Raw genomic sequence first — 18,894 nt, 5'->3', positions numbered from 1 at the left:
TTTCTTTTGTAAAGTAGAATTTTTTTAATACCCACTCAGTAGCACTAGTTTCTTGAGGTGAACTTAACCTTAATTGAAAAAAGTTGTGACAACACTCAAGTACCCAGCCCTATTAATTACACTAATAACTGCCTCTGCCAGTATTCTGTCCAAGTGAAACCTGTGGAAAAAGGGAGGAAATCACTTGAAGTTAATGCAGTCTTTGAGGTTATGGGGGCGTACTGAGCAGTCCATTCTCTTGAGGCAGTAAAGGCCATAGTATAGTCATGGTGGAAAATTCTAGGATGCTCAAACAAACATGTGGAAGCAACAACTAAAAGGTGTCAGAGGCTTATGACAGTCCAAGCGGGAGAAGACTTCAAAATCCAGTTCCTCAACACAATTTTTAGTCTCCAAAAGAGCAGGGAAAAGGGGTTATTTTTACCGAGACAAAGAAAATGCTATGTAAAAAGGGATGGAGTTTGGAGACCAATAAACAGAGAAGGCCACTGATCTTATTTTCGACTGTTTAAAAACAACTTATCCCATTTGTTTTTCTTGTCATCAAGATTTTAATAAGAAATAACAAACCTGTTCAATAACTGGTAAAAGTGGAAACTAGGCTTTGAGGTAACAGGGAAAAATTTTGCTACAGGATGGTAATAACCTGTTCTGGAAAGATTCATTGTAAATGCTAGCCTACTTGATAGTTTTTAATAGGCTAATCTAAATAAACTCAGGTTTAGATTTGATTGGAAACTTCAGCAAAGGTAGCAAGTATTTGATTTTGTTCCATATTTTACTAATACTCTTTAAATTTAAACATTTTAGTATGCAAGACTTTAGCATAAGCATCGAGAGTTTTCTAACAGCTGGTCTATTAAATGTAGCGACAAGGATGACAGAAAATGTGTCTACAAGGAGAGTATATAATGACCTCTCGTTCTCTGCAGTTTCTGCATGATGAACAATATTTAACATCTAAAATTCTTGCAACTTTTTCTACAGAAGTATTTTATTAAAAAGTCATCTTTTGGCTGGCCAGTCTCTTCTGAGCTCATTCCAGAGAACACAAATGATTCTTAATGTTTTCAACAAACAAAATTTTATAATACTGGTGATACATAATTTGGCATTAATTGCTTTTAGCTCATCCTCTTACTCATCTTTCATCATACCGCTGTCCTCTCATTCCCTGTGTTTCCTTGGACTGGGTTTCACATCTGTTCCCCAACTGTGGGAGTATCTCTTTCCTTATATTTCCCCCTTCTGTCTTTTATAGATGTTTGTGGCTAAGGGCAGATTTAATCTAGTCTAGCTTGTGGCCTAATCCTCAGAGATGCCGAGTAGCTTCTGTCCCTTTTTGGATAGAGAATAAGAACTGAGAGAAATAGGCTCAAGCTCTATCATATTTAACATGGTACTACATTAATTATCTTTATCACTTATAAATGGAAATAAGATTTCAGCTGATCATCTGTTATAGGTTTCTTAGTAATATATAGCGTACTCAGTATATTGCTAAAATAAAAGATACTGGTAGGTAATTTTTACATGGTTTTGCAACATTGCTCCGTAAGGTAGAACTGTCTAATAGATGATTAATAAAGCTTAGTATCTACCTCAGCCAAGCAAAAACTTCATATTTACGGAGGCTTCATCAACTTGAAATCGAATCAGTAAAATAAGTCAGTATCATCTCAGATATTACATATCTGCCCTGGAGCCTCTGCCAGTTTTGCAGTTCTGTTTTATCTAGATTCTTCCTTTCCTGGTTTGTTGTGGCATGAAATCCTAGCCGTGCAGGAGCTGTGCGCCGAGCGTTGTCAGACCCACCACAAACACAGCTGACAAAGCTGAGAGGAGCAACTCATTTCCTAACTTTGTTGCAGCAGTCTTAATTGTTAGTTAATTGTACCAATGTTTATAATGTTAAAAAATAAATAAATAAATTTGACAATCTTTTTAATCTGCAGAGCAGGTAGAAAAGTCCCATGTAGAGTTACAGGGGATGCGGCAGGTCAGCGTCTTGTCCAGCCACCTGTCAGAAATCTCGTCCTCCCCCCGGAGAAACATGGCAGTGGTAAAAATACTGCCTGAGCACCGAAATGCTCTGCCAGGCATTGGCCACCACTCTGCCTGTGCCTGTCTCCCACCATTTCAGTAACCGACTGCGATTTAAAGGATCTACACTTATTTTATTTTATTTTATTTTATTTTATTTTATTTTATTTTATTTTATTTTATTTTATTTTATTTTATTTTATTTTATTTTATTTTATTTTATTTTATTTTATTTTATAATCAGGACTACACTGCAGTCTCACCGGGCTCAGGACACTGGCATGGTGTGCCGTGTGCTTAGACAATTTCCTCAAACTGGAAATTAACTTTCCAGTCAAAAAGAAACAAAAAGCCGTACTGGTTAATAAGATGCAGCCCAGTTCTTTGATTAGAATTTATGATCCTCACCATTTAATTCACATATGTAAATATTTTTTTAAATCTCAATTTTTATAATCTCAATAAGGCACTTCAGTGCATGAATTATGGTGCATTAACTCATGCCTAGTTGCACTGACAGTACTTGGCCTTCTGCCTTGCTCCTTACAATACAGTCGGCATGAATTAAGACACCATATTTCACACCTTCATATTTCCCAAGGTTTAGAAACAGATAAAAATAACAAAGAGTGGGTATTTGTGCCCATGCAGAACAGTCTGTGATTTACTTTGCTGCAAGTCTTAGATTTGTTTTCAGTGCCAAGAATACTAGGACTCGCAGGTATAAAAAAATGACCTTGGTTTTTGATAGTAATAATTATAGCTAAGCTGAAGTCACGCCAGTTAGCATTATATTGGGTGGTGTGGTACTAGTGGACAGTAACTCCACCAACACCACTCTCTGCGTAAGCTCAGTACCTGGTGTGTAGCTGGTGGTCAGGTTCTACAGCTAGTACTGGTTCCTTCCTTCTCAGCAGTGATGCTTGCGTGAGCTTCGTTAAAGCTTGGCTCACTTACACCTTTGTCATCTCCAAGTCGTTGAAAAGATGTCTTCAGAAGCGTTATGCTACCATGAACAGAGATTAAAAAGAAAACCAATTTAACTTTGATGCTCTTCTCTTCTGTTTTAGTACAAGCCCTGCACATAAATATTACTTAGCCGTTGATCCAGTGTCAGAATCCCTTTACTTGTCAGATACCAACACCAGAAAAGTCTACAAAGCAAAGTCTCTCACTGAAACAAAGGATCTGGCCAAAAACGCAGATGTGGTGGCAGGAACAGGTGATCAGTGCCTTCCATTTGACCAGAGTCACTGTGGAGATGGCGGAAAGGCATCCGAGGCCTCTCTCAACAGTCCAAGAGGTAAGAAAAGAGCGTATCTGAAGTACTTGGTGGTGGTCATCTGTCATTTCCCTCCGTTATTTAGAAACTCAGATGCAACTGGATGTAAAAAAAGCGTCTGAGGTGATGACTTAACCAACTATAAGCAAGCCCAAATCATTTCAAAAAGCTCATTCATGTTTTTAAAGCAATGAGCCCTTTATAAGGGGGTAGCATAAGCAGCAGGCTCCAGCTTCCATCCTCTGAAATACTCTTTTCTTCTGTGGCAACACTGCTCTTACCTTTCTATTGCAAGGTGGCAGCATTTAATTATATTTAACTTTTAAGCAAATAGTATGGTAAGTCCATTTTCTATATTTTATACATTCAGGTTACTCTTTTAATGTTAATGGAGCTTACTCATACACATTGAGTCAGAGCTGTTCAAATCAGCCAGCAAAATCAAGTTTATTTGGAACTCTAATTTGTCCTTCCTCATTAAAGGCACTTTGCAAAGTATGAGCATCGCACATGAAATAAGCATTTTGTTGCAACCTTCCTGTACATCCTGTATTGTCACAGGCAAAATGCGTGTGAAGTCTTGAATCCCCACCAGTGCCACAATTAATCCCCTTGCAGTGTGATAAAGTCTCTGGATTTGGTGCTGTAAAGCAGCTAAACACCCTCAACTCCCACTGAAATCCCTGGAACAAAGGGTACTCAGCAGCTCCCATGGCAGAGCCCTGAGTGGGCTTTTAGCTTGCTTCCCCTGTAGCACATCGCTCCCTCCTAATGACTAGATCTAAGGGGTTTGATTATTTTTCGTGAGCTAATAAAGGAAGGCTGTATATCAGTAGGAAATTAGAAGTATACCCAGGTAGAAACGTCTCTAAGACAAGCAAATAATGCTGTTTAAGGCTTAGCAAGAGACACATTGTAATTATAGAGTGACTTTAACACATCTTTAATGATAGAAGGGAAGTGTGAGGTAAGTACAAATAAATGTTAATCTTCAGGCAGCTAATTAATGTAATGAATCAATTCTAAAAATAGTAGAAAACAAAGGTTTGCAGATCCTTTAGCATGAAAGTGTTCGATGTTTTATTGCTGATTACAATTGACTATATCTAATTACAATACAATTAGTTGTTCCATCTTATTTTCTTATTGGGGAAGTATGTTGGTGAAAATTTGTAATATGCTATTTACTCTAAAAATACCAGTGCATAGATGGCTTCCTTAACAGAAGGTTCTACTCATAGAGAAATTAAGAATAGAAGTACCATACCTGAATTTTGGGGCAGCCAGCAAATTTTTAAAAAATTAACTGTTAGCAGACAATGGCTTGTCTGCTTTTGATTTATGCATCTACTCTAAATTACGTCAGCTTGAAATTGTCAGATTTGTTATGGTTTGGATTTAATCTTAAGGAACTATGGACTACCACGTGGCCCTTTTGTACAGGGCCTAGCAAAATGCAGCATCAACCTGTAGTCACCAGCACAGTATGAACAATTAGCTGTGTATTATCATAATGGCATATTAGAAGTGCATGTCCTTGTTTTCCTCTAAATGGTAAGAGTTTGAATAACCTTGGAAAGTACTAGGAATTACTTGCCTGGTACCCATAAATCTATTATTTATTAAGAAACCTAAAAGTCTCATGTGCTCAAATACAGTTTTAGAGATTCTTTTGCATCACTTATTTTGCTTGTTATTGGAATAATTTTCAAGTCAGAAGATGTCACATTTCTACTGAAATAACATTCAAACAGTATGCACAAAAATATTCTTTCTAGGAGGCAGGAAGCACCAACAAAAATTTTGATGAGTCCACAGACTCACCAATATCTTATCCACGTTTTTTACAGTGCAAAAATAGGGACCTGATAATGCAAATAAATACAGAGTAATTGCCTAGACATTATCAAATATAATCATTTGCGTTACCAATGACCAGGCAAGATTAGCATTTCTTTTTTAAGCTGATATAGAAAAACTTTTAGCTCCTTCCCCCCCCCCATTTGCTGCCTTATTTTTGTCTTGAGTATTCCTTTTTTCCTGTTATAAATCTGTTATAAATGAAAAATACATTTACCTCTTACTTGGTAGAAAGGTAATGTCTGAGCAAGAACTCTATTTAGTGGCCATCAGAGTTCAGTTAGTTACAGCTCAAAAGTTATATTCTCATTTTTGCTACCAGTTGCTTGTGACTCTGAACAAGGGCTTGTCTGTATGACTCAGTTTATCCGTTTGTAAAATTGATAAGAAATACCTACTGTGTAACACTTGTGAAACTTAATCCTATTTGGTAACATCCTCAGAAGTATGTAAATAAGTGGAAATTCAAATACTCTTTCCTACTTACTTTTCTGAATGAAAGTTGCTTCAAATGCTGTTTTAACTTTTTGGAACTCATAACGATTTTCCTGCTTCAGTAGGCATGCAGGCAGGTTTTAGGAGAGTCCCAGATTATATTTAATGATGTAAGGCTTTCATCAGCTTTTATCTCTCATTATCGTTATTTGGCAAGACTGTCTCTGCCTAGTGACCAGGAATTAAATGCCAGACAGGAAAACATCATGAAGTCACGCTAATCAATTATGATTTGATCTGCTTTCCACATTTTTTATTTTGCAGGTAACAAACACATGTAGCTTTGTTCAGTCTGTTCCCACTTCTCTGTGAAGGACTAGAGATGGAGCTTAGTGAACATTAATCTTGCACTATTGTATGTTGAGCTGACTTTGAAAGATGCTTTTAAACATGCATGGCTGATGTAGTTGAAATTTGAACTTCAATATATTATTTTTACTGCAACTTTCTTTAATTCTGTAGAGATCTCAGACTAATGAGTCATGTAATAGATGACCAAGTACTTAAGTAGAATGTGAAATGATACAAGGTGGGGACATAAAATAAGATCTGTGACAAGCTGAACACATTTATTACGCAAGAAGATATTGAAAATGAAGAAGTAACTACACAAGATATTCATCATTGTCTGAATTCCAATCAGTTGCACTTTGCCAAGTGACAGATTTTAATTTGGGGGGGGGGGGAATTCTGTTTGGTGGGTTTGGGGATTTTTTGATAAAAAGTATTTCTGGCACATCTAGTCACTGACACTATCATTTAAACAATCTGGATTAGTATTTATAATAAGGCACTATGGGATTGTGTCCTGATTTTAACTAGATTTGTCAATGAGTACTGTAGCATTAAGAAGCACTAAAATTAATAGAAATACCTGAGTTGTTCTACTTAGCACTGCAAAGCCAATGCCTGGATCAAAGGCATTAAACACTTACCTATCCTGCCCTTCTGAAATCAGTAGACTTTAGACATGTAAATAGATTTAACTTTCCAAGCTTAATTGACAGAGGCAGTGAAAGGCTGAGACAATCAAGCTACCACATTTTTGCTGAGCTACAGCGTCTCCCAGTCAGTACACTAACAAAAGTGTCTTGGATTAACATCTGATTTCAATTACCTTGTATTTGTGACCACCTCAGAGCATTCACTCAGGACAGCTGTGGTGGAAACACAAATTAAGTAACTTTTGCGAAAACAGTTAAGTTGCTCCAGTGATTGAACCCTAAGCATCAGAAGTGGTTTGCAACATTTGGAAGCCTAAGCACTAAATCCAAAGATTAAGCATCTACGGTCCTGCAGTGTCTGCTTTTTGACTCCTGGGTTCAGGCCAGACTCCAGAACTAGAAGACAGATGCACACACTGTCTGTGCAAGCTAGTGTACAATCAGTGCCTCAAGAAATTAGAAACTGCCCACTGAGAACAGAGTACTTGAATGCAGTGCAGTGACCTCACTACACATGCAGTGACCTCAAAGCAAGCACCAGGGAAATGTAGAAGGTTGGACTAAGTTCTAAATCCTATGCATAAAAATACCTTATACGCAGCTGTAGCGAAGAACCTTTTTCAGTCAGACCCATGGCCATGAACTAGCAACACTAATGAAAGCTTAAATTAAAAATCAGTTCTGCAGTGTAGTTTTATTCATTTTGCTTGAAATTACTTTGCTGAGGACATACTGCTAAAAAAAATCATGGTTTTGAAAATGTGTTCACCCCAGTAGTTTACATCCTGAAATAATCAATCTTGTTGCTCACCATCTGCAGCAATACTTTCTAAAGTAAATAAAGCTGTAAGAACAACTGCTCAGGTTTAATCCTTTACATTTGTCAAATGACAGTAGCCCGTTTAGGGCCTGCTCCTGCTCAGCTAAAAGATTCCTGTTACCTTCAGTAGGATGCAGACCAAATTCCTAATATAGCCTCTTGTGAAAACATGTAATGATCAATACTATTTATTCAGTGATCTTTGCTATTCTATAAATTCCTAAGACCTTTTCAACACTTCCATGCAATTCAAAATGAAAAGCGGAATGGGGTGAGATGTTCCATTAGCAACATATGAAGTAAGAAGTAGACAAACCAAGGTGCCTCAAGTCGTTGTCATGTGTGCATCATAGAACCAGCAAAAAATTCATCTCTTGCCATTTTTGATTCAGCAAAATTTATTCCTTATTTTTCTCTTCAGTAGTATTAGCTACCTATGATTTCAGAAGTCTGGGAATCTTGTAGAATATGTTATGTAAACTTTTTGGACAGCAAGTTTTCCTAAATTTCTTCCAACCTTCATCTGAATGCATAAGTTATTCACTTTTCTGCTAACCATTGTCAGCAGTAAGCATGACCCCAGCCATCATGTCTCCGACTGGAAGCAGGACGTTTTCATTCACAGTCAGTAGTTAAAAATGCTGTTTGCTCCAACTCCGCTGTTATGCATTGAAAGAGAACAACACTCAAGTGCAAGTACTGGAGTCATGTTCCAGCTGACAAAGAGCTGCTGAATATTTTGCTGTTAGTATTGAGACAGTAATGAAGTAAAGATGACAAAGATCACAAAGCAACAGACTGCAAATCACTTGAATCATATTTTGAATGGTGTATTATGGTAACCTATAAATAACTAATTGCATAAAATTGCTTTAGTAGTTTCTAGATGGCAGCTTTAATTAAAAGCACCGGAGACATTTAGAAGTTTAGAAATGGATGGCATGTAATTTGCCCTTTTACCAACCATAAAATGGTAATTAACCAATTTGATTCACTTCTTCCTATTAAAAGTTTTATGAGAATCACAAGTTCCTTCTAAATACAGTTTTTCTTCAGCAGAAGGTGGCATTCTCTTTTATCAGTCCTCACCAGTAGTTTTAGATGTTCTTTTGCAAATTCTTCAGAAGTTTAATTAGAACTTTTCAACATAAAATGCTCATTTGCAAAGTTTTTAGCTGAGCAGAAAGTATAAAGTAGAATTTCCAGAAGTGGGCAACTTCTCAGCAGCTCTATCTGCTGCTTATGGATGTGTTCGAAAAGGATTTGTTCCCAAAAAGAGTCTCTTAGAATGCAAGTGTGGTCTATGATGGGGGCGGGGGGGAGAAAATATCTCAATGAAGAATTTACTGTATTACTTTTAATCCATACTTTTAGCACTGTAAGCTTAGCTCCATTAATGTTGAAATGCCAAAATTTCTAGACTGAAAGATCATATGTATAATAATCATATGTATTTTGAATTTATACCTATGAGAACTACACACAAAAGGGATCATTTTGCTTTCAAAGTGTTATTTGCATTTGTAGTCATGTACATATGTGCACTAAGTCAGATCTGACAAAGGAAATAACCCTTTAACCAAAATCACTTCTCTGGGAGCATGTAACAGGAGAGATCATAGTCAGCCTTCTGTGTTTATCGTGGTTGTACTCAGCCCATCTACTAAGTACTGTTTTGTGCAGAAAATAATTATAAAGAGCAAAAACTTTTTCTGCAGAGTCTTTGTAGTGATGATACTTGGTAGCCATGTGTGTTTGCACTAGCAGCAATTTGTTTTTAATGTGAGTTCACAGAATTTAAATGGTACTGATTAAAAGACCTGTAAGTGTTATAAATATTGTTCCAAGATTTTTGCACATAAATCTGCTAGAGATAGATGTTCATAAGAGCTACTGTTTTACATCAGGTACAAAATCTAGTCCTTTGTAAGACGATCCCATTGACTACACATGACCAAAACCAGTCCTTCAGTACAAGCATCTTATTCAAAATAATAGATTGTGCTCAGCCCTGAGTCACAGAACAAGACTAAATCCTTGCACAAGTTTATTTTGTCCTTACGCAGACATCAGTGGTTAATGAGGAGTCCCATATACAAGCCAGGTAAGTCTGTCACTTGTGCAATAAGGTCCCATTTGTGCCCAAAGGCAGCATCAGTTGGGCATACAGTTTAGTGCTACAGTTCTTTAAAGAAACAGAATCAGACTGAGAGCCTAATACAAACTGCATCTCATTCTCTATGCAAAGAAAAGATACCTAAAAACGACCTTTTTTACTCACTCGTGGAGTGAGCCATGTTCCTACTTGCACTCAGTGCAGTTCATTACACTCAGCATGTGCATGTTTTCTCTCCAAGTTCCTCGGTGATTAAAGCACAATTGAAGTGCTGCGTGTGATTTGATTTTGCATTACACTGTACGTCAGAAAAGGATTAAAAATAAGCTCTTGGAGTACAGATTATGTGAAGCATCATGCAAGATGTGACAGGAACATTAATGAATCCAACTCTAATAATGAATAAATTGGGACAGTTTAGCCACAAATGTATATTTTGTTTTCCCATGGATGCCTTAGATAGAGTATTTGTCAACAGGACTTAAATGCATAAGTAATTTTTTCAAAAGAGTAAAGTCATCATTTTAGTATACAGAGTAAGCACTGGAAGCAGTAGTTCATTGTTGAACATATGCACTGATACTTGAAGAACCAGGCTTATTAGGAAATAGCAAAAATTTATTATCTTTAGTACATATACTGAAGACATGGGCTTGTTCGTGCCATCACACTGGCTTATGTACTTCCCTTACAGATAGATAGCCTTTCTGCAATGGCTGGAGAGCAAAATGTGCACTGGTAATGTTAAAGGATCTTTGGTTTTCTTATATAGTCAGTGTTTGAAATCCATCCAGCAACACAGCTGAGTAGCTTTATTTCATTGCAGCATAATTTTTGATTTTTATATAATGGATGGTTTGCAGCCAACACAGCCATCTGTTCACAGGGAAATTGCGTAAAACAGAAGATGCACTTGCCCTAGCAATAGATCCTGGCCTTGTGTTATCCATGGCATGGATTGGATCCAGGGCTGCGCTAACAGGTGAGAAGCACAGCTCCTTCTTACCATGCAGCACCACCCCTCTAAAGGCAGACTAAGACACAACACAGGTGCTCTACTTCCACCCACATCGGGTTTCTCGTTTGAGCCTATGAACCACAGTGGAAAGCAAATCAAATCCTATCTAATATTGCTCCATGTTGCAATATTGGTAAGGTTAAAAACATTCCCAACAATCATGGCTGCATGCACACCACAGCAGTCCCATATGGTGGTCCTTGCTCCTCACACCTTCCCTGCCACAGCAGTCCAGCATGGCTTTTTCTTCTCAAAAGGAGTCTTGAAGGGACTCCCAAGAAAGTAGGAGGAGGCTGGGACTGAAGAGACTTCTGACTCCAACCTTCACACATCCCTGAAGAAAAAACCCTAGAACAATTTCCTAGCAGCTTTTCCATTTACTAATAATCCCTTAGCATGCCTGAGCTGTATAGCGTAAAGCTGATTAGAGCAGGGCAGAGCCCATGCAGGAGGGCAGGAACCCCTGAGCATCCCAGGGAGACCAGCCGGAGCTGCCTCAGAGGCCGGCTCCGCTCCGCCTGCTCTGTGGTGGCAGAGTCAACACAGCCCTTCCCATTTTCTGAAGAGAAAATGCTTTCATGTACAAACTAAACTGCAGGTGGTGACTTGGGCCTTTGGGAACTACGGTCATGAATGCCTCTGCAGGCTTATACCTGCACCACAGAAGGTGCAGTCCTTTCAGTGTGGTTTGCTCTGCTGCCTTCTGCCATGGGCGTTCTCTCAGAATGTTTGGAAAACCTCCTCAGATTTATGTATTAATTCTTTATGTGGTCATTAATAACCAGGCTGGATTTCTTTTTGCTTCAGTTGGAGTTTTAGGGTGGATGTTTTAGCAGCTCAGTTGTATCAAAAGAGATTTTGCCGTTTGCTTCGCACAGCTAACCTTTGTTCCTGAAGAGGTGGCTGGCTCTCAGCTCCAGCCCTGCAGGAAGCCCTAATTCTGTGTGCCTTTGTGTGCGCAGGTCTCTTCAGGGCAAAGTCTCTTTAGCGCACGTGAGGGACAGACAGAAGTTTCATCCCTTCCTAAAACCTGGCACACACAGGTTTCCGCCACAACAAACCCTTTTGCTTCTCAGATGCGCTCTTTACCTGAGCTCACTTTCAAACCTTCATCATTTTGGATTTATAATTGGGCTTCTCAGAACCAGACAACAGCTGTGAGCTTGCCAGTTGTTTTGTAGTTTCTGAAAGTACCATTACTCTCTAATTAAAGAGTAAAGGTCCTCTGAGGAGCCAGTACCAAGGAGGCATGATCTGCGAGCTTGCAGGCCAGCAGGGAGCCAGGCCCTAAGATGGCTGCTCTTTCTTTAGCCTTTTTATAACCTCCCAACTTTACCCCCAGCTGACCCATCCAGCCCCCCCAGGTGATTTCAGTCTCCCAGGTGACATCTGTCCTGGAGAACTGGACATTTCAGTGACAGACATTTCACATAACAAAGTGATGTAGCCTAACTCTCTACACCGCAGCACGTCAGCAGCCTGTGTGGGTTTTTTGTGCTGGACGGAGAAGGTGACAGGATGTGAGTGCGTCTCTTCTAACGGGAGTTCATAGCCAGGTGAATACACTGAATTGACAATTTAAGGAATTAATTTCAACTACCAACACTATGCTGATAGATAGCCTTAAAAGCTGGACGTAGTAGGAATGCTAGGCACTAAAGTTAACTGCTGTGGCCTTTGGGTATCTTTTTGTTATGATACCCTCAGACAAAGGTGCCTAAAAGTCACCTGTGGTGAAGAGGCACCTCTGGACGAGAACTAGGCAGTGGGGGGCATGATGGCAGGGTGTGCCCAAAAGCCTGTCCCCCCATGAGGCCTTGACAGCCTCGCTCGGTGCCTCCCTCTCGGCTGCAGTAAGGGATGGATGGTAACGCTCTGGCGGAGGAGGTCTGCCTGCGCTGGCAGAGGGGAGAGCCAAGCCCTCACTAACCTCCTGGCCACGACAGAAAAAAATGGTGTGGACATTGTGCCTGCATTCTGTTAGAAAAAAGTGGTCATGGGCAGTTTGTCTTGGGACCATGCCACTGGGTGTTAACACTGTAAGAGAAAGTGTGTTACACTCAAATGTGTACGTAACTCAAACTCAATCCCCAGGCATTTCCAGCCGCCAGGTACAGATTTACTTTGGGGCCTGGGGAGACTGTACCCTCTTCTCCCATCCCTGTGGGAGATGCATGTTCCCCATCAGAGCCACCTGGTCCTGCCCCTGCCCCCCAGACTGCTTACTCTCCCTTTCCCCTGGCTACCACCACTCCTCTATATTTAAAGAAATTAAATTAAGTGTAAGACAATGGGGCTGGGAGGTTAGGGAACTCAGTTTGGTTTTTTTTTTCTTTTTTAATGGAGCATGGAATTGCTGTGTGAGATCCTAACCTGGCATGCAGAGAAATGTTTTGTAAACTCAGAGTACATGCAGCCTTCAGTTCTGCGAAATGCAGAGGACAAAAATCAAGAACCATATAAGCCACTGTCCAAACCATCTGTTCAAGTCCTCTGCCTTTCATTTCTATGTAGCAGAACATAAATTCATTATTAAAATAGCTTGGCTGTGCACAGCAGCTGCTATAATTGCAAAGTTATGCAACTTTAAATGGGACATTATGAAGTAGTTTAAAGCAAGAAATTGAGCGGTTTTGGTAGAAAGGATTTCACAAACTTAACATGAATAGAAGTGCTTCTCTAGCTATATCTTCAACATTTCAGGGGGAAAAGATCTTACTTACAGTTCATGCAATATAGAAAAGTCTAACAAATTGTATGTGGGAAGAAATGAGGAGATAGTGTTTGACTGGGACAGACCAGGGCCGGGCATGGGTTGTGACATGGCTGTACCACGCACTGCTGGTGGGACACAGCAAGCTGTCCCCTCCCTTCCTCAGTTTCCCCACTGAAATACAGAAGCCCATGACCTTTCTTCCTTTGCATAGCCCTCACATTTGTTTCAGGTCCCATCTCTCCTGTGCAGTACAGTGGTGCTAGACCTATTGCAGATCCAGAAGTGGAAGAACTGCACTAACTCCTTCTGAAACTCAGTGTTGTCATGAGGCTGGTTCCAGTATCTGACCATCATCTTGGGCACTGCAATACATTCTGCAGCACAGATACTCCTCCTACTTGCTAAGCAGAGCCCGGCTTGGGCCATTTGTATGTATAGCCCATATCATGACAAAAGTCTCTTGCTTTCTGTGGGTGTTTCTTCCTCACTAAGATGGTACAGTAATAAAAAAAAATTTCATCTGCATGAGAATTAAGAAAGTGAAAATGAAGAAAAATCGACTGTAAGATAAGTTTTTAAAGAAGCTAGTCTTGTCCTATTTTGTGAGGGACATGAAGTGAAGTTATTAAAGCATCTAATTCTATGTGTATAGGCTTACATTACAAGCAAAGCCTCTGCTGTTTTGTTCTGTTTCTTCCTCATATCTTCCTTCTTTCTCTGTAACTCAAAGACAGACCGATATATGGGTATGATCTTTCCATATACGGTTTCTATAAGCCGCAAATAAATAATGGGTAGGAAAAAAAAAATCATACTTTTTTTAATCAGCAGATTTTCAGAGTCTAAGAGGAGAGGAAACGTTTTAAGTTTACACTTTTTAATCTAGATAATGTCAGTACTAACACTCTTTTTTACCCTTTCCCTTCGTCCAGGTATCACTGTAGATAAGCACGGATTTATTTACTTCGTTGACGGTACCATGATTCGGAAAATTGATGAGAACGGTGTGATCACAACAATAATAGGTTCAAACGGCCTCACATCAACCCAGCCATTGAGCTGTGACTCTGGAATGGACATCACTCAGGTAGACACCTGTTTTTCATGTATGGTCACTTTTCTAAATATTGTGGAGACAGATAACTTAGTTTCTTGTACAAGGATTGTATGTCAGAATGTGCTAGATGAATCAAATAATTCTGGACTGCACAGTATGGAGTGGATCTTCCATTCACATGATTATTATAAGGTGAACCATATAAATGCAAAACTATACACTTGATTTTTTTTTTTTTTCAGGAGATGGTACATGGATGTGTAGAGAGGCTTATATAAAGAATAATAATGCTTTAGAGAGTTGCTTGCTGCACTGAGATAGATCTTCCAAGGAATTTATCAGAAGTTTAGAGTGCTTTCCTTTAGTCCAGCATTCAGACTGATTTGCTTGAACTACTAAATGGAAAAAATATATATTCTGTTTATATCTAAGTCTGTTCTAAATCATGGAGAAGCATTACAGTAAGCAATTACACAACAGCAGTATTGTAGTGAAGCTACTGCATTTCAATACATTTCTCAGTGCTTTTCATTTCTTATTTCAAGAGCAGTGTAAAAGAAATAGGACTAAAAGACACTTATCGCATCTCTAGTTTATGCTAAAAAAGATATATAGATGAGCACAAAGAAACACAAATGGTACTCTTGACTAGTCAGTGAGCCACACTTACAGATAGACCAAGGAAGAAATTGTCCTTTGCCAATAAATAATTGAAATAATCAGCTTCAAAATGGGAGAAAAGCTGTAGTTGAAAAAATCTCGAGCCATTCTACCAACATACTAAAGTTATATTATGGAATGTGTAAGCTAATAACCAGGATCCAGTTAATTTTGCATTCCATTTTCTCCCTGCCCTTTCCTCAGTCCTTCACAATTGGAAAATCACAGTTAAAATGCACTGCGTAACAATGGTAAGAGCTTGTTCCTAAGTAAACTTTGAGTAATAGAAGGTGACTATGATCTTGTATTTACACACATGAAGAATGTGGGATCAATGTTTTGTGTAGTTCTTGTCAAATTTCACAGGGACAAATCTAATGCTGCTGTCACAGGAGCACTTGGGGACTTTATAACCTAGAGTCAGAACAGAAAAACGGTCTGTTTTCCATCTCATGTGTTACTGCACCCTAGGTGTTTGCAAATGTGGGGAGGAAAACCTCAGCTTCCCCCTTCCCAGCTCTGGGATGGGCAAGCCTTGGATTCTCTCTGGTCCAGTAGACACATAATTATTCCATGTAAAGCAGGACAGGGTCAGCTGGTTTAGTTGTGCTAAACCCAAGCTTAAACTAGCCTGGTAATTGTCTTAAGATCATATGGCTTCTGGGCACCTTGGCTTCTGCTCCGGCACCTCTTCTTGCAGGATCGCCAGTCCTGCAGATGATGAGCAGGAACCCACTGCAGCAGGCAGCGCTCCTCAGCTGGAGGCACTCACTCTCATCTCTATTGCTGCATACCAGCTGGCAGGAGCGATGCTTCATGGAACTTAAAGCTGCCTGAAGCACATTTGCTTGCTTCTTGGATACATGTAACAACTGCCTGGGGCATCAATAACCAGATTAGAGATCTCTGAGGTGCAGGGAACGGTGCCAGGCGCAACGTCTGCTCCCTGCCTTCTCCTTGTGATCTGCATCTCAGTCTGTACAAATAATTGCTTTACTGGCTGTATAATGTGTGGCTGTGCATGTTCAAATTTTTGCTCATTTTACTCAGTAGCAAAATGTCTCACTAAATCCGAAATGGTGAGTTTTGATAGTTTTCAATTCCTTTTAAAAAATGCAAATACCCTTTAGCAAATAAGTTGTAGCAGGGAGTCTGGCAAATGCAGAAATAAAATTATTTTATTTTTTAAAGTAAAATGAAGTTTAAAAGGTAAAATTTTTGGACTGAAATCAAATATGCTAAATTTGTAAGTAGATTTAAATAGCCCTAAAATCCTAATTTTTGGCAGGTTGGCTACTTGCTAGAAACAGGTTTAGTTTACCTTACTCTACAATATAGTTCCAATGCATGGAGAAAGGGCTTCTTCAAAATCATACATAAGAAAAAGCATGTCATAGAGCAAATTCTTCTTCATATTGCTCTCAGGATATCAGCATTCAGCTCAGGTAGGGCCTTCTTTTCACAGAAGCAGAAATTAACTTTTTTTTTCAATGAACAATCCAGGTGCTTCCATGCTGCAGCACCTACAGAAAACTATTACTGCACATTTCTTGAAATTTTTGCAAATTTTTCATCATACTGGGAAATCAAGATACGTTCTTACCACATACGTTGAAATAATCTTCAGATAAATTGTGAATGCATGCCAGTAAATATTCTAAACAACATAATAAATCATGGCATATTGAAGTGTCCCTAAAAAGTGGCCAGTCTCATTTCTAAGCCTAAGTATAGTAATATTTTCTGTATAATTTGCTATCACTGATAGGTGAAGTCACGTTGTTGACAATGTGCAGTAGATGTACATATAGCTTTTTGGAAGCACTTCTTGTTTGGAGGATTTGTTTTGTGGGGGTTTAAGTGAATCTACTTATTGCAGTTTTTCACAAAATCCATGCATTTGAGGTTTTTCACATATGCAGTAAAACATAAACACAAAATAAATGCCAAGAATGCATGTTCTGAAAAGTAACCATATCTAATTTGCTTAAGACTTCTTCCAAAATTGTTGCTGATATCCAGAAAACTCTATGAAATAATCACATCCCCTTGAAGTCAATCATGTTAATCTGAATTATATCAATGAAAATAAGGGCATGATATTTTCACTTAGTCAGAAACAATTGTATATCCCTGCAAGACTGCTGGGTTTATTCCAGAATGGCATAAACATAAATGAAAAATGAATTTGGCCCATCTCCACTTAAATTGTTTTTTGGCTAAATTACAAATGGCATTTACATCAAGAGAATGTAGGTTGCTCACAAATTGTGTGTTTAGAGGGACTTATGAAATAGGTTAATAAAATCAATTCTCAAAGCTAAATTTGTTCTGACAATAAAATCAACGACTTGCTCAAAATCAATATTTCTTGATTTACCAAAGTACAAAAATGTACTCTTGAAGTAAACACATGGAATAACTGCCCATTGCGAAAACACCATAAATGACAAGTTTTCACTTTAAGGCATTCACTTTAATAAATGAGTTGATTATGAAAGGGTTTAATCATTTATTCCAATATCAGTTTTGATGGAAACACTTCTTATTAATCATTCTGTGTTTGTTATTCACCACCTTCTCGTTCTTAAGCATAGTATTCTGCATTCATAACAGGGGGAGGGAAGGACAGCTGGGGTTGGAAAGATTATATGTTGTGGCAAATAAACCACCAAGCTCTGACTAGTAATTGATTTCATACTTCACTGTGAGGATGTTAATCTGAATTTAGAAGGAAAACGCATTTGGTTGATGTGTTTGTATGGTATGCCAGAGTTCTCAGTACTGTTTCAGCATGTACAAAATTTGGATGACTTTTCTTCTCAACACAGATGATTTTAGTGTTCTTCAATTACTTAATAAGGAGTAAATCTAAAGAAAATGGCTCTTCATAGCTAGGTTTATGACTATATATGTGTATATACTCAACACTCACCATTGGCTCCAGCATTTTAGCAGACACCTACATTAAATTCACTTATCCCAGTATCTTTCATTCTGGTAGAGCTGGTCATATTTTTTGAAAATGCTGCCTCTGAAACCCTGAATACTAGAACATGACAAGACCTAAATTTTAAAGGCAAAACATTTTTCAAGAATATCACAAAGTGATGTTGGTCTTCATTTGTTCTGTGATTTTATTCACCTCACTAATCTACAGCACCCAGAATCAGAATGACGGACTTTTCAGATGAGTGCCCCTGCTGCGTGGTCCTTGGCTTCTTCTAGGTCTGACTCCTTTTCTTCATTTTTTCTTTGGAAGCTGTTTTGTTGCATGTTAATCAAATGAATAATAAACCCATGTTGAACCTTATACTTTTGCATCTGAGCTGGAGGCCCCATGGAATGAACTAACTGATCTCCCAGCTATATGGTCTACTGCGTATCTCCTTCTCTCAAATTGAAGCCCAGCTGAAGAGAGCAGTTAACTGCTACATCTGCTAACACGCCTTTTGGATAGGAAGACTATTGTAGGTACTCTAAATCAGGGACATAAGCTTTGGTCTAAAATACTTTACTGACTTCTTGAATTGCTGCACTGCTGAGTGCTCTCCAAACTTGCACCAGCAGTGGGCTGGCTGGGGGGACCACCCACAATAGGACCTATGGCAAGGGCCTCCTGGCCATAAGCTGCAACAGAAGCGCTAAGGGAGGAGACTGGGGTGGAGAGCAAAAGGAAAAGAGAGGGGATCATCATTCTGTTTCACTGCCTGATGAATTTGGGTTTGATCCTGGTCTAGATCAGAGGCACCTCTAGGTTGCCCTTTTTTTCAAATGTGCACACTCTCGTAGTCTTGCTGTATCCCTAGGGTAAACAGAAAATGTTTAGCCTGGTTATTGATAGCAAATGAAAGCACATTGTGCGAGTCAGTCAGTCTGTCTG

At 38.9% G+C, this 18,894-nt stretch overlaps 1 protein-coding gene across 9 annotated transcripts in view; it reads left to right on the top strand.

Annotated features, from left to right (window-relative positions):
* The window catches only part of TENM1 (teneurin transmembrane protein 1), a 900,761-nt gene that overhangs the window by 839,640 nt on the left and 42,227 nt on the right, over positions 1-18,894 (top strand). For all 9 annotated transcript variants that reach the window (XM_063345747.1, XM_063345755.1, XM_063345753.1 and 6 more), the window contains 2 exons: positions 3,114-3,346; positions 14,227-14,381. In XM_063345747.1, coding sequence (XP_063201817.1) covers positions 3,114-3,346; positions 14,227-14,381 — 388 coding nt within the window. The remainder of the gene's footprint in view (positions 1-3,113; positions 3,347-14,226; positions 14,382-18,894) is intronic.

The sequence above is a fragment of the Chroicocephalus ridibundus genome, chromosome 9 (genome assembly GCF_963924245.1).
Source record: "Chroicocephalus ridibundus chromosome 9, bChrRid1.1, whole genome shotgun sequence".
Classification (NCBI taxonomy): Eukaryota; Metazoa; Chordata; class Aves; order Charadriiformes; family Laridae; genus Chroicocephalus; species Chroicocephalus ridibundus.
Note: the sequence above shows the minus strand (reverse complement) of the source record. Positions and strands in the feature narration are given on the sequence as shown.